The sequence below is a fragment of the Eriocheir sinensis genome, chromosome 13, assembly GCF_024679095.1.
Source record: "Eriocheir sinensis breed Jianghai 21 chromosome 13, ASM2467909v1, whole genome shotgun sequence".
NCBI lineage: Eukaryota > Metazoa > Arthropoda > Malacostraca > Decapoda > Varunidae > Eriocheir > Eriocheir sinensis.
Genome location: NC_066521.1, coordinates 17,497,026 through 17,512,386, shown reverse-complemented (window position 1 = coordinate 17,512,386; position 15,361 = coordinate 17,497,026). Strand labels below are relative to the sequence as shown.

The window sequence follows — 15,361 nt, the reverse complement described above, 5'->3', positions numbered from 1 at the left end:
TTTTTTTGTGTGTGGCTTTCAAGGAGCTAAAGAGGCCATGATTGAAAGGGAAAGTTTATCAAAGGTACTCGAATATGTACTCTTCGAAGAATGGCGTAGCTTTCTTAAATATGATTAGGGGAAGTGTATCATTGAGTTCATCATAGCCACAACGTAATCCAACCGGTGTGTCCCAAGTGAGGTATTAATACAAAAAAAGAAAAATCACCGAACAAAGAAATTCTAATTGAAACTTTAAACATGAAAATTCTTAACACGAAATACAACTAAATAAAACACCTTTACAGTTTACCTATAAAACTGACGGTGGATGAAACATATAACAGAAAAATAAGAAAAATAAGAAAAAAACACAAAAAAACTCTTAGAACCAAAAACTCTGAAACACACACACGCACCAAAAAATAGTTCAAACGAAACACTAAAATAAAACACCTTTACAACTAAAAAAAAAAAAAAAAAAAATGACGGTGGATGGATCAGAGGCGCTTTCTTTAGGCATTAATAGGCCACAAAAAAAACAAAAAACAACAACAACAAAAAAATCCCCGTACACGCCCATCACTTGAGAAAAAAGGTAAGTGGGCCTCCTTTCACACACCTGGGCGTTCCCTTTGTGCACCTGAGCGGCCCCTCGTCGGAATTAGGGCATTAGTGGCTCATCTCCATAATAGATACGGCAAGGCGCAGAGATCACCCCGCGCCTCTGAGGTAAAAATTCGTTTCCTTTTGTAGAGGATAATGATTTTAATGACCCAGTTTGTGGATGCGTGATTACCTAGACCGCTTCAACTTGTACAAAATAAACTACAATTACTACTACTACTACTACTACTACTACTACTACTACTACTACTACTATTACTACTACTACAACTACTACTACTACCACTCCTACTTCTTCGTTTTCGTTTACTTTTTTTCTTTTTCTTTTTCTCCTTTTGCTTCTTCCTCTTGTTCTTCTTTTTCTCCTTTCTTTTCTTTTTTCTTCATTATCTTCATCTTCATCTACTACTACTACTACTACTACTACTACTAAAGAGAGAGAGAGGGAATTAGTGAGGCAGGGGAGGTAAGGAAGGAGGACTGAGAAAGGAGTAGAAACAGGATATATATAAAGGTGAAGGAAGAAGAAAGACTACCACTTCTACCAACAATAATAACACTTTTCTATCCTTCATCTATATTCTACTTTCTTTTCTCTCTCTTATTTCCATTTTCTCCGCTATTTGTATCATCCTACTACTACTTCTACTTTCACTACTACTACTACTACTACTACCACAGCGATACTCCCCCCAGTCCATCAACTTTACTACCACCCTGATCACCATTGCCACTCCTACTACAGCGGTGACAGAAGCCATTTATCAAGGCCAAGATTTATCGCCACACAGTTCACATATTGATCTACACTCACTCAAGGGCGCCGGGCGTGTGGGTGGCTATGTGAGTCCAGGTCCCACGCTTGCCTTGCCCCCCGACGTCATATTATTAATTAGTACGCAGAGTGAGTGCTTGAATGGCCTTACTAGTGTGCTTGGCAATCTGAAAGCACCTGAACTCCTCACCTCCTCCTCCTCCTCCTCCTCCTCCTTCGCTTGCAGGTTTTATGAGGTGTTTTTTGTGTTTTTGTTGTGCGTTATTTATTTATTCCGGGTATGGATTTTGAGGTGAGTGATTGTGTGTGTGTGTGTGTGTGTGTGTGTGTGTGTGTGTGTGTGTGTGTGTGTGTGTGTGTGTGTGTGTGTGTGTGTGTGTGTGTGTGTGTGTGTGTGTGTGTGTGTGTGTGTGTTTATCTTTTGGCGCTATACTAAACGTAGGCCTAATGTCTCCTCATTTTCCTAAGCCTCCTCCTCCTCCTCCTCCTCTTCTTCCTCCTCCTCCTCTGTGCTATTTTTACTACTACTACTACTACTACGCTACCTTGCACTGCAGCTGTTTCTCTCCTTCTCTTCCTAAACTTCTGTCTGTTCTCGGCCTTCTCTTTCTCCTTATCCCTCCCTTTCTCTTTCTTCCTTTCCTTTCTTTGCACTTAAAAATCTCCCTTCTCGTTCCCTTTCCTACTTTTGTTAACTCCCTCCTTCGTCGTTTCTTCTTCATTGTCTTCCTTCTTCCACCTCTTTTCTCCCCACCACAACCTAACTACGCCCCACCCCTTCCACTACTCACCGTGTTTTCCCCGACGTTGTGCGCGATGCAGTGAAGGACCGCCGTGGTGCCGACCTGCGACCGTAACTCCGTGTTGTTCTGTTGCGTGAAGATCGTGTCGGGGTCGGGGTAGGTGGTGAGGTCCTCCGCGGGGCCCACTAAGGTCGAGGTCAGCGGCGGCAGGAAGCTCGGGAACACTGAAGGAGAGGCAGAGGAAATGGAAGGTAAAAAGTGACGTCTGGCGCAGGAAGGGACGCGTGAAGGATGAAGAATGAAGATGAAGGGAAGGAAGGAAGTGGGGAAGGATGGTACGGGAGGATGATGAAGGAGAATGAAAGGAGAATGAAGGTGGAAGGAAGGAAGGTGTGGGATGAAGATGAGGGAGGATAAGGAAAGGATAATAAAGGTGGAAGGCAGGAAGGAAGGAAGGAAGCAAAAAGGGAGGGAAGGATGGAAGGAAGAAGTGAAGGAAGGAAGGAAGGAAAGTGTGGGATGAAGATGAGGGAGGATGAGGAAAGGATAATAAAGGTGGAAGGAAGGAAGGAAGGAAGCAAAAAGTGAGAGAAGGAAGGAAGGAAGAAGTGAAGGAAGGAAGGAAAGAAAGAATGGGTCAGGATGGAAGGAGTTGGATGAAGATGAGGGAGGATGAGGAAAGGATAATAAAAGTGGATGGAAGGAAGGAAGGAACAAAAAGGGAGAGAAGGACGGAAGGAAAAAGGGAAGGAAGGAAGGTGTGAAATCAAGATAAGGGAAAATGAAAGAAGTAAGGAAAGAAGGAAAAAAAGAAAGTGGAGAAAAAGGAAAAGAGAATGGATGATGATGAGGGGGAGTGAAAACGAGGTGATGTATAGGAGCATAGAGGGAGAGGAATGATGATAGAGAGATGGAGAGAGAGATGGAGGAGAAAGATGAGGAGAGGGAGGAAGAGATGATGTATGGAGAGGCGGTGCAGGTTGACAGAGATAGGGGAGGGAAATAAGATGATGATAGAGACGTGGAGAAGCGTGTGAAGAGGAGAAGAGGGTCAAGGAAAATGATGGAGAGAGGCGGAAAGAGGAAGGAGAGGAGAGGGAGAGATGATAAGGCGGTTGAGGAATGACGAAGATAGGAGAAAAAATAAAATATGATAAAAAATGTAGAAAAAGGAAAGAAGAATGAAGACACAGAGAAAAAAAGATAATGGTAAGGAAATGGAGTGGATAATCGAAGGAGAAGAAAGAGAGGGATAGCAGAGACAGGGAAGAAGGAGAAAAATAATGAAGGAAACGAAGAAAATAGAAAAAAAAAGAGAAAATGAAAAATAGAAAAAAATGAAAAATAGGAGAAAAAATGGAAATAGAAAAAAGAGAAAAATGAAAAATAGAAATGCTGAAGAAATACAAATGAATATACGGAAAAAAAAGATGACCAAAATGATGAAAATAAAACGCATAAACAAACAAAAAAAAGACAAAACCGAACAGAAAAGAGAAATAAGGAAAAAAAAGTCGAGAAACAATTTGAGTTAACTTTTACACACACACACACACACACACACACACACACACACACACACACACACACACACACACACACACACTACCCCACTCCCCTCCCCCCACCCACACACGCAAATGGAATGCAAAACCCGACTTACAAATCTCGTTTTAGACAGACAGACGGAGAGATTAGAAGCGGCGGGGGAGGGCGCGGCAGGGGGAGGGGGGGACTGGGGCGAGGGGGGGGACTGGGGCGAGGGGGGGGGGTGAGAATCCGGAAGTGGAAATCTGATGTGTGTTATTGTGGGTGAAGGGAAGGACTCATGTCACCCGGGGCTTCCTCCTCCTCCTCCTCCTCCTCTTCCTCCTCCTCCTTTTGCTCTCTTCCTCTTTCTCCTGCTCCCCTTTTCGTCTTCCTTTGATGATCTCGACTTAGTAAAAAGAAAATCATAACAGCTCCGATTCTCTCTCTCTCTCTCTAAACATAACTGCATTCCCCGTCCTTCCACAAACCACTTTCTCGACTTAAAACAAAGAGAAAGGAAACTTAATCCAGGCGTAAATATTCATAAACACATTAAAAGCATCTCTCTCTACCTGTGAGTGTGAGTGTGTGTGTGTGTGTGTGTGTGTGTGTGTGTGTGTGTGTGTGTGTGTGTGTGAGAGAGAGAGAGAGAGAGAGAGATGAGCCAGTCCATTTATCTTCGTTGAGGGAATAAGATTTTTTTTTCCCGCACCGACGCAAACAGTTTAGGATTGGGTTGAATTTCCCTTGACTTGCTTCCCTTTTTCTTTCCCTCCTCCTTATTAGAAGTGTCAGGCTTCACTACAATTTTCTTCGGTCTTGTTTCTGTCTTTCCTTCCTTTCGTATTTTCGCTTCTTCGGTAATTACCTTCCACTTTTCTTTGTTTTGTTTTCTTTCATAATTTGCGGTTTTTGAATTTATCGCTAATGAGGTTTCTGGAGTCTGTGTTTCTCTTCTTTGTTTATCCGTTTTCTGTTATCTTATTTCTTTCCATTTTATGTCTTCTTTCTTTCATTTTGTTACTTTTTTCTTTCTTTTTGTTTTTCTTTCTTTATCTGTTCTTCATTTTCTCATTTCTTTCCATTTTCTTGCTTTCTCTTCTCTTTCTAATTTCCTCTGTTTATCTATTCTCCTTTCTCTTATTTCTTTTTATTCTGTCACTTTCTTCTCTCTTTCTGTTTTCCTTTCTTTATCTATTTTTAATTTTCTTACTTCTTACTATTTTCTTGCTTTCTCTTCGCTTTCTAGTTTCCTCTGTTCATCTTTTCTCCTTTATCTGGTTTCTCTCCATTTTGTTTCTTCGTATTTCTACTTTATTATCCTCACAAAACCTAAACTCACTCCCCTTCTCCTTCCCCCTTTCCTCCATTTCCTCCTCTTTCTTCTTCCTTCTAGTTTCCTTTATTTATGTATTCTCCGTTTTCCTATTTCTCTCCATTTCGTTACATCGTGTTCCTTTTTCTCATCCTCAGTAAACCTTAAACTCCCTCCCTCCCCCTACTCCTCCACCTCCTCCTCTTCGTCTTCCTCCTCTTCCATCTTCTCCTCCTCCATTCCATCTTCATCCATTATTCCTTTTCAGCAGGTAACGCACGAAATCTCATCCAGCACCTTCATCACTCACATCTTTATCCTTCTTATTGTTGAAACTAAAAAAAAAAAAAGAGGGAGAGAGAACCGACGATCCCCCGTTCCGTGCCGTCGAAAGAGTCTCCATTACCGACGAAAATGGGAAGTGGGATGGACGAAGAGGGAAAGAGGAAGAAGGAGGAAGATTGGAGAACGAAGAGAAGATGTAGAGAAAGGTAGAGAGGAGGAAGAGAATGGGGAAAAAGGAAGAGGGAAAGAGGAAAGGAAGAAGAAGGAAGAAGATAGAAAAACGGAGAGACGTTGAAGAGAAAGGTAGGATATAGTAGATGGGAACGGAAGGGGGTGAAGTAGGTAGATAGGAGAAGGAATAGAGGGAAGAAAAGGGATAGACGGAAAGAGGAAGAAAACGGAGAGAAGAGGTAAAGAAAGGTAGGATATAGTAAATGGGGACGGAGGAGGAGGAGGAGGAGGAGGAGGTGGAGGAGGAAGGTCGGAGGAAAGCTGAAGAGAAGAGGAAGATGGATTGGAGGACGGGAGGTGAAAGGGAATGGGCGGGGAGAGGGGAGGGGAGGTAAGGGGAGAAATAGGGAGGAGGAAGAACGTGGAAGGAATGGAGAACAGAAAGAGGAGAGAAGAGAAGAAAAGATTAAAGGTAAAGTCGAAGGAGGGGAAAATGAAAATGGAAATAGAAATGGCAAAAAAAAGAGAAGGAGAAGGAAAAATGGAAAAGAAAAAAAGAGAATAGGGTAGAGTGAGGAGTGGAAAATGAAAATGGAAATACAAATGACAAAGAAAAGAGAAGGAGAAGGAAAGATGGAATAGAAAGAAAGAGAATAGGGTAGAGTGGAAGCTAAGAAAAGAGGAGGGGGAGAGAAGGAAAGACTAAAGGTGAAGAGGATAGAGGAGAAAAAGAAGGTCAAGAAGAGAGGCGGAGGAGGGAAGACAATGAAAGTAAAGGAGGTAGAGAAGAAAGTAGCTAAGAAAGAAAAAGGTACAGTAAAAGAGAGAGAACTGAGCGCTAGGAAAAGGAAGAACGAGAGAGGAATAAACAGGGAAAAGAGGAAAAGCGAGAAAAAAAGGCGAAGGACAGAATATAAAACGAAAAGAAAGGGAGTAGAGGGGGAGGAGGAAACTAAAAAGGTAGAGGAAAGGGAGTGTTGAGAACTAGGAAAGAGATAGAGAAAGGGAGGAAAAAGGATAAAGAGGAATAGGAAGAAGAGAGAGACGTCGAAGGTTACATAAAAAAAGATAAGAAAAGACGAAGGAGGGAGATCATTAAGAGAAGAAAGGAAAAGGTAAAGGGGAGTTAAGTGCTCGGAAGAGGAAAGAAAGAGAAAGGGAGAAAAAAAAAAGAGAAAGACAACTGTTGAGAAAAAAAGTCGGAGGAGGAAAAAAAAAAGAGCCTAGGGAAGAAGATAGTTAACAAAAAGAGAGAAAAGAGAAGGGAGAGACAAGTACGAGGAAAGGGGGAGAAAGAGAAAGGGAGGTAAAGGGGGAGCCACTCACCTGGGACTGTTAAAGGGAAAAAATGGGGCTCTAAAGAATCAGAAGTGTAACCAGGTGTAGTTCGTGTGTACAGGTAGACGCAGGTGAGAAAATATGGGGCTTGGGTGTGCGAGGAGGAGGAGGAGGAGGAGGAGGAGAGAAAAGGGCAAGGTTAATGGAGAGTGGAATGGAGGAGGAAGAGGAGGAGGAGAAAGAAAGTGTAAGTGATAGCAATGGAGGAGGAAAGAGGAAGGAGGGAGAGAAGAATGGAGAGAGAGAGAGAGAGAGAGAGAGAGAGAGAGAGAGAGAGAGAGAGAGAGAGAGAGAGAGAGAGAGAGAGAGAGAGAGAGAGAGAGAGAGAGAGAGAGAGAGAGAGAGAGAGAGAGAGAGAGAGAGAGAGAGAGAGAGAGAGAGAGAGAGAGAGAGAGAGAGAGAGAGAGAGAGAGAGAGAGAGAGAGAGACAGAGAGAGAGAGAGGAAAGAGAGAGAGAGAGGAGAGGAGAGGGAGAGGGAGAGGGAGAGGGAGGTAAAATGAAAAAGTCCCCAGGAAATAGACGGAGCAAGATGGAGTTTTTTTTAGCGCGCGGCTGACGTTTGTATTTATGTATTGTTGTTACCATTTCTTCCCCGTCGGTGAGAAAGTAATTTAAACTTAAATGGTTTTGTTATCCTAAGGGAATACTAAGGCGGGGGAGTTTATTTTCAAAGGAGGGGAGGGAGGGGAGAAGGAAGAAGGAAGGTAGAAAGGGAGAGAGGAGGGAATGAAGGGAGAAAGGAATGAGGAGGAAGTGGGAGGAAGGCAGGGAAGGGAGAAGGGCAGGGAAGGAGGGAGGGAAGAAAGAAGGAAGGAAGGGAGGGAGGGAAGGAGGGACGATGGAAGGAAGGAAGGTGGAAAGAGGGAGAGAGGGAAAAAAGAACGAAGAAAGGACGGAGAGATGGAAAGGAAAGGAGGGAAGGAGGGGCGTAAGAAAGAAGGAAGGGACGAAATGAAGGAGGGAAGGAAGGAAGAGAAGGAGGAGGGAAGGAAGGATGGAAAGAGGGAGAGGGGGAGAGGAGGGAGGGAGGTGAGGTTCCTATACTGGGGATGTTGCAACTTTTAAATTCACTCTCTCCAAAGTACTTTTATCTTTTTTCCTTTATCGGGCAAGTTAAGAAATGGCGGCGAACAATCAACGTCCCCGAAAGTTGCTCAATTAAACGAACAACAACAGCATTTAAAGGGAAAATTACGAGAGATAAATGAGTTGAGAGACTGTCTGGGCGGGGAAAAAAATATCAAGAGTACAATTTTACGTTAATCACTCACTTGAGGGGAAACTAATGAGAAATCAGCGCCAATAATGAGAAGTAATGAGGGTCAATGATGAGAAGTAATGAGGGGAAGTGTGGTTCTAAATTACCCAAAGATGAAGGAGAGTATAGCTAACGTCTTGTACCCTGAGAGACGTACATATGCTCCGACCTTTTCCGGAATAGTTGAAGTAAAGTAGTTAACGTCTTGTACCCTGAGAGACGTACATATGCTCCGACCTTTTCCGGAATAGATGAAGGAAAGTAGCTACGTCTTGCTCCGTGGTGGTATATATATATGTGCTTCCAACCTTTTACGGAATAGTTGAGAAGTTCGCTACAAATAATTCACACCTCAGAGCCTCACCAGACGAGCGGAATGTGAGTGATTATAAAAGAAACACATCCTCAGTTACTTTGACGAAGAAAAAATGAAGATAATGTGCTCGTTAAACATCCTCCTATCCATTCTAAGTTGGCTACAAGTAATTCACACCTCGGAGCCTCACCAGACAAGAGGGTTTCAAGTTATTATTAAAGAGATCATCCCCCGAAACCTTGAAAAAGACGAAGGTAAAGTAGTCTGTGTAACACCTTCCTATTCATTTCAAGTCGGCTATAATTAATTCACATGTTGCAGCCTCACAAGACAAGCGCATATTGAGTTATTATTTTGAAGAGATCGTCCCCAGAAACCTTGAAAATGACGAAGATAATGCGGCCTGTGTAACACCTTCCTGTTCATTTCAAGTCGGCTATAATTAATTCACATGTCGCAGGAAACAGGGAAACAGAGATCGAAAAGTGCAGGAAGGGAGGGAGGGAGAGAGGGAGGGACGAAAGAAGGAAGGAAAGGAGGGAGGAAAGAAGGGACGATGGAAGGAAGGGAGGAGGTGTAGGGAGGGAAAGAGGGTAGAAGGGACGAAGGAATGAAAATGACGAAGATAATGTACTCTATAAAACATTCTCAAATTCACTACGCCTCACCCAACGTATTATAATTCCTCCCTACACAGAAGCAACTTGATACCCTCTCTTGCCTCACTCTTTAACCTTGAGGCGAGGACTAAAAGGAGGGGACAGGACGCCGTTGAGAGAATATCACGTTGGTCAGTGGAAAGGAAAACAAGTGAAGGGCAGTCTGCTAGATCATAAGCAAACCGGATCATTGTTAAAGACCTTGGGTGTCTCTCGCTATTCCCTTGACCGGAGACTTGACAGGGGGAGAGGGAGAAGAGAGGGAGAAGAATAGTGAAGAAAGACAGCGGTTAGTGGATGGAAAATGAGTAGTGGACGGCGCTACAACTTCACACAAGACCGGATCATCGTATTAAAGACCTTGAATGTTCCCCGCTTCCCCGTCTTAACCTCAGGCTTGACAGGGAAGAAGAAGACACCAGAGGGAAGGATGGGAAGTAATCTCATGTATGGTCAGCGCGGAGGGACCAATAAGAGAGGGAGAGAGAGACACAGAGGGAGAGATTCCTTTGATGCTATCCATGTGTTGAGAATTCAGCGTCTGAGAACGAGACAATCTTGTTAGGGGGAGGGAAGCTGTCCTCGCCTGGTTCGTACGGGTCATCAAAGGCTCAAGGCGGCTCTGAGAGGATTCAAGAGCCACTCAAAAGGATGTCGCCCTCGGGAAGGCCACTGAAGACTGAGAAGGCTGCTTGAGGACGCGGCGCTCCTTCATTCCGTCGTCTGAGTCTATCACGACCCAATTATTTACCCCAACACTTCTTTCCCACCTCCTCGTCTTCGTCAGTCTTCCCCACCTCCTCCTCCTCCTCTTCCTTGTCTCTCCCTTAATTCATTGCTTCTATTCCTTTCTGTTTCCTCTTTCCCTTCCTTTCCTTCGTCTACCTTCTTCTACTTCTTTCTAGGCAGCCTTTTCCTCCTCCTTCTTGTTTCTCTCTTACCTACTCGCTTGTATCCACTCCTTTCTGTTTCCTCTTTCCCTTCCTTCCCTCTGATATTTCTTCCTTTCCTACGTCTATCACCTTCTTCTACTCTTTTCTAGGCATCCTTTTCCTCCTTCTTGTGTCTCCCCTACCTCCTTGCTTGTATCCATTACTTTTTTTTTCTTTTTCTATCTATCTCCCTTCCTTCTGATATTTCTTCCTTTCCTTCGTCTACCTCCTTCTTCTACTTTTTTCTAGGCATCCTTTTCTCCTTTTCCTCCTCCTTCTTTTGTCTCCCCTACCTCCTTGCTTCTGTTCCTTCATTTCTATTTCCTATCTCTCTTCCTTCCTTCCCTCTGATATTCTTTCCTTTTCTTCTTCTAATACTTTCTTCTATCTCACCTTTCTGTCCTTTCCTCCTTCCCTTCTTCCTGTAACTCATTTTTCCTGCTCCTCCTCCCTCCTAATTCTCCTCTTCCTCCTCCTCCTCCTTCCTCTTCGTCTCCTCCAAGAAGTTAGCGGCGGTAAAAGTGGGTGGTTTTAATAGGCTCATTCATCCCCGCCAGGTCGTTACTCCTTGGCGGGGATGAATTACTGTTTCCAGGCCGTTCAGCCGCCGCCGCTTCCTCCTTCCTCTTGGTAGCTTCGTGGCCGCCGCTTGGCTTGTGTGGTCGGCGAAGAGGGAAAAAAGAGAAAATCACGAGGAATGTATGCTTTCTAGACGCACCGAAGCCCGATTTTGTATATTTTTCCCCCACAGACACACACAGCAAATACTTAGGGTTGAGTTTCTATATTATTTTCTTGTTATTTCATGTGATTTTCGTGCTTTATGATCGGTGCTTGGCTCGTTTGTCCGCGAAACAGAAAAAAAAAAGAATATCATGGGAATTTATAGTGTTTTCAGACGTTCCGAAACCCTATTTAATGCATTTTTCTCCCTGACAGTTCCCGGCAAACACACACACACACACACACACACACACACAACGACTATTTATGGGATTGATTTCTGCATTCGTTTTTTCGTCGTTTCGTGCGACTGTCGTGTTGTCTGCTCGGCGGCGACCCAATCATCGGCATTCCGGGAGCCATTTTCACATATTTTTATCACTAATTATTCAACGCCCGGCGACAAAGAGGATCAAAGGAGCATATGGGATGAGGGGGACGCCGCGCCACGCTCGTCCATTACACCGTCCGTCCATCCATCGAACCTTCCCTCTTCCCCTACCCCTACCCCCCTCGACCCATACCGCCCCGACCCCTCCCCGTGCCGTGATGTCCGGTCATATTTCACGAGATTCCGACTCAATCCCTTTATACCGTGACGCGGCTCTGATCTCGCAATTACGACCGTTCAGCAAATCAAATTATGCACTTTTCCTTCACTTATGGAGACGTGACGTGTCCTCCCTCTGACGGCCGCTGAAGGAAACGCAAAATCATAAAACCAAAACCCCTTAAATTACTGTCATTCATCACATTAGTTTGTACACCTTTTCGTTACCTGTGGATACGTGACGTGCCCTCTGGCGGCCACTGAAAAAAGCGCAACTCTCTAATACTAGACCAAAAATAACTGATACCAACACAAAACAAGAACCAGCTAAACAACTTGAACTAATGTCATTCAACAAATCATATTACACATTTTTCTAACGTGCCCTCTGGCGGTAACTATAGGAAACGAAGTATTCTTCACCACAAAATGAAAACCAACAAAACTTCAACTACTTCCATTCAGCAACTCACATTACACACCTATTTCGTTACCTAGATATACGTAATGTGCTCTGACACGGACTAAAGGACATTGAACTTTCTCCTGCACACAAAACAATCCAATTAAAACCAACAAAACCACTTAAACTATTACCATTGATCAGGTCACATCCCACACCTTTCCGTTACCTGTAGCTACGTGATATGTGCTTGCCCTCTACCGGCTTTGAAGGACGTACATACAGAACATTATCCATCCCAAACCCAAACCCACACAAAGCAACACGATGAGCTGCCAAATCGAGCAAACGCATTGAATTGGTGCGCTAAAATATTTCAGTTAGACTCCGCTGTTTATCGGCCGTCAGCGGCGAGGCCCGTGGAGCTGACATCGCCTGATTAGCATTGACATGAAAGAAATCGTGCAACGCAGTCACTGGTGAAAGGGGGGCTAAGCGAAACAAAGGGACACCACGCCAAGCCACTCCATGCCACCTCACCCCACCACACCACACCACACCACACCCCGCCACAAGGACATCCCACCACGCCAATCACCACAAGCGGCTTCAGGCTCCAAGTTAAGTGTGCCTCGCGCGTTCCATCAGCCCGTTTCCAAGGCGCTCCAGACACCCTTGCCGCCTAGACGAGCGACACAAAGCCTCACCCACATTCACAGCTTCTTCCTCCTCGGTACTGGCGTCAAAGGAAGCCGTAGGAGCGCCGAAGAAAAGATTGAGAATTGGAATAGCGGGAAGGGAGAGAGGGAGAGAGAGGGGGAAAGTAAAAAAGGAAAGAAATGAAAAGAAAGAGGAAAGAGGGAGGAATGGGAGAGAGAGGGAGAGAGAGAGAGAGAAGGTAAGATAATGAGAAACGAGAAAGGGGAAAACGAAGAATGAGAAAGAGAAGAGGGAATAAAAGAAAACAACGAATAAAGTGGATAGTGATAAAAGTTCAGGAAAACGAAAGTAATGCAGAAATGAGACACACCGGAACACGAAGAAAAGAAGAAAACGAATCAGAGGAAAATGGAAAACAAAACAAAACGAAACAGAGAAAAACAACAAAGACCCACGAAGAAAGGAGACAGAGGAAACGAAGAAAGCGAGAAAAAGAAAACGGAGAACGACATAGCAGCGACACAAAACCACGAAGAGAGGAGACCAAAGGAAGGAAGGAGAGAAAAACGACACATAACCACTACGAACCAAACAAAGGCAGAAGGAAAGACATAAAAAGAAAACGAAGAACGACATAGCAACGACACAAAACCATGAAGAGAGGAGACCAAAGGAAGGAAGGAAAGGAGAGAAAAACGACACATAACCACTACAAAGCTAACAAAGGAAGAAGGAAAGACAGAAATAAACCGGAGAACGACATAGCAACGACACAACCAATCAACCAGACACACACACCCACGACAACCACCACCACCACCACCACCACCACGGGACACACAATGGAGTCAGGATAATGACCCCACACCTGATAACCTTCGCGTTCGCCACTAATAACTCCAGCACAGCGCCACCACCAGCATACCTATTGTGGCCGTAAATTGTGAGAGTCAGGGTAAAGGGAAGGAAAGGTTATTGAATGTCGCTGAGGAGTTTCTTATGGTATCCCGGGTGACCACTGAGCTCCGTCTTTCTATCTTGGGGGTTCTTTGAAATATTAGGTAAAAAGTTGCTGTTGGTTAGGTTTGTTCAGGTGAGGTTAGATTAGGTAAGATGAGGTGCGTTGGTGTGATGTGTGTTTCTTTTTTATTTGTTAGGTAAAAGCTGCTGGTTAGGTGTGTTAAGGTGAGAATAAGTAAGGTTAGGTTGGGTAAAGTTAGGTTGTCTTTGTTATCTGTGTTGTTTGTGTGACTAGTGTTTTTGTTATTTTCAAGGTGTTACTTTCATATGTCTTTCTCATTCATGTGTATTTTGAAAGTTGGATTGTTCTAGCTGTGGGATTTTTGTGCTTTGCCTTTGTTATGTGTTTTATGGTTGTCCTACGTAAAGCAAAAAATTGGAAAGAATGGAGGGAAAATGGGAGGAAAGAGAAAGAGAAGAGAGAAAGAAACCGCTCAAGGAGGAAAAAAAACAAAACATACACATAAACACTCGAAAACGAATGAACAAACAGATACAAACAAACAAAAACAGCGCTGGAGTTCATTTAATGTTGATAGGGACTACGATTACGTCTCCTCCTCCTCCTCCTACTACTACTACTACTACTACTCCCAACACTGCTACAAGGCTACACGGTACACGGAAGACCCAGCAACTTGTCTCGCTCATAACTAGAACGCGAGTCTCCCACGAGTGCCATTCCCCCTTCTGGATGGCTTCCCGTTCTCTTCCCCGCGCGAGACACACCGAGGACACATAAGCGAAAACGCAGCCCCCCTCAAGGTCTCAATAAGTACCTCCATAAAGACTAATGGAAAGAAAACGGGAGGAAGACGAAAGAAAGTGAGGGAGGTAAAAAGTTAACACATACCACCTCGAAAACGAATGAAGAAGCAAGGTTTGGATAAGTACCCCCATAAAGACCAATGGAAAGAAAACGAGAGGAAGACGAAAGAAAGAAAGTGGGAGAAGAAAACTGCGGAGGGAGGGAAAAACAAACACACACGACCTCGAAAACGAATGAAGAAGTAAGGTTTGGATAAGTACCCCCATAAAGACCAATGGAAAGAAAACGGGAGGAGGACGAAAGAAAGAAAGTGGGAGAAGAAAACCGCGGAGGGAGGGAAAAACAAACACACACGACCTCGAAAACGAATGAAGAAGTAAGGTTTGGATAAGTACCCCCATAAAGACCAATGGAAAGAAAACGAGAGGAAGACGAAAGAAAGTGGGAAGAGAAAACAGCAGCGGGACGGAAAAACAAACGCATACGACGTCGAATACGGATGAAAACGCACACACAAACACCTCCCCTCTATGCACCTCACATAAAGCGACAAAAAACTCAACTAAATTAGCATCACACGCGTATCAGAGTCCCCCAAGAGAGTGTGAGTCTCATATTTGCCTTCCAGTTCAGTGCCCGGCTTACACTCTTGCTGCCTAGATGCCCAGGGACGACTTTTCTTATTCAGTGGAAAAATTAAAGGAGATGAGAGAATGGGGGAGAGGAACTGGGGCATGAAGAGAGGAGAAGGAGGCCCAAAGGTGTCCGGGGAAGGAGAGTGGAAGAGGAAGAGGAGGAGGAGGAGGAGGGAGAAAAGAGGACGAGGGTGAGAAGGAAGGAGAACAAGAGTGGACCATCAGAGGAGAAGACTGAAAGGAGAAGAGAAGGAGCTCATGAGCCGGAAGGAGGAGGAGGAGGAGGAGTTGGAGGAGGAGGAGGAGGAGGAGGAGGAGTTGGAGGAGGAGAAGGAGGGAAGGGAGACAGACGAGGAGGAGAAGCACAAGGAGGTAAAAGGAGAGAGATGGATCAGGAGGAGGCAAGAGGATAGATGTAAAACCGGAGAAAGGGAATAAAAGAAAAATTCAAGGAGGCGAAAATGGGATACGAGGAGGGAAAGGAAGACGAGATAAAAGGAACGAGGTGGCAAAGGAGGAAGGAAGCCAAGAAATTATTGAAAATGTGGAGGAAAAGGAGGAGGGAGAAGAGAGCGGAAAGAAGAAAGAGAAAGAGCAAAAATAAGAAAGTTTCCCCCAAAAAACCTAACTAGATGGAAAACAGAGAAGAGTGACAGAGGGAGAAACAGAGAG

At 44.4% G+C, this 15,361-nt stretch overlaps 1 protein-coding gene across 9 annotated transcripts in view; it reads right to left on the bottom strand.

Annotated features, from left to right (window-relative positions):
- LOC126998111 (neurotrimin-like) overlaps positions 1-15,361 on the bottom strand; it is a 119,061-nt gene that overhangs the window by 29,391 nt on the left and 74,309 nt on the right. For all 9 annotated transcript variants that reach the window (XM_050859510.1, XM_050859512.1, XM_050859513.1 and 6 more), the window contains one exon: positions 2,173-2,348. In XM_050859510.1, coding sequence (XP_050715467.1) covers positions 2,173-2,348 — 176 coding nt within the window. The remainder of the gene's footprint in view (positions 1-2,172; positions 2,349-15,361) is intronic.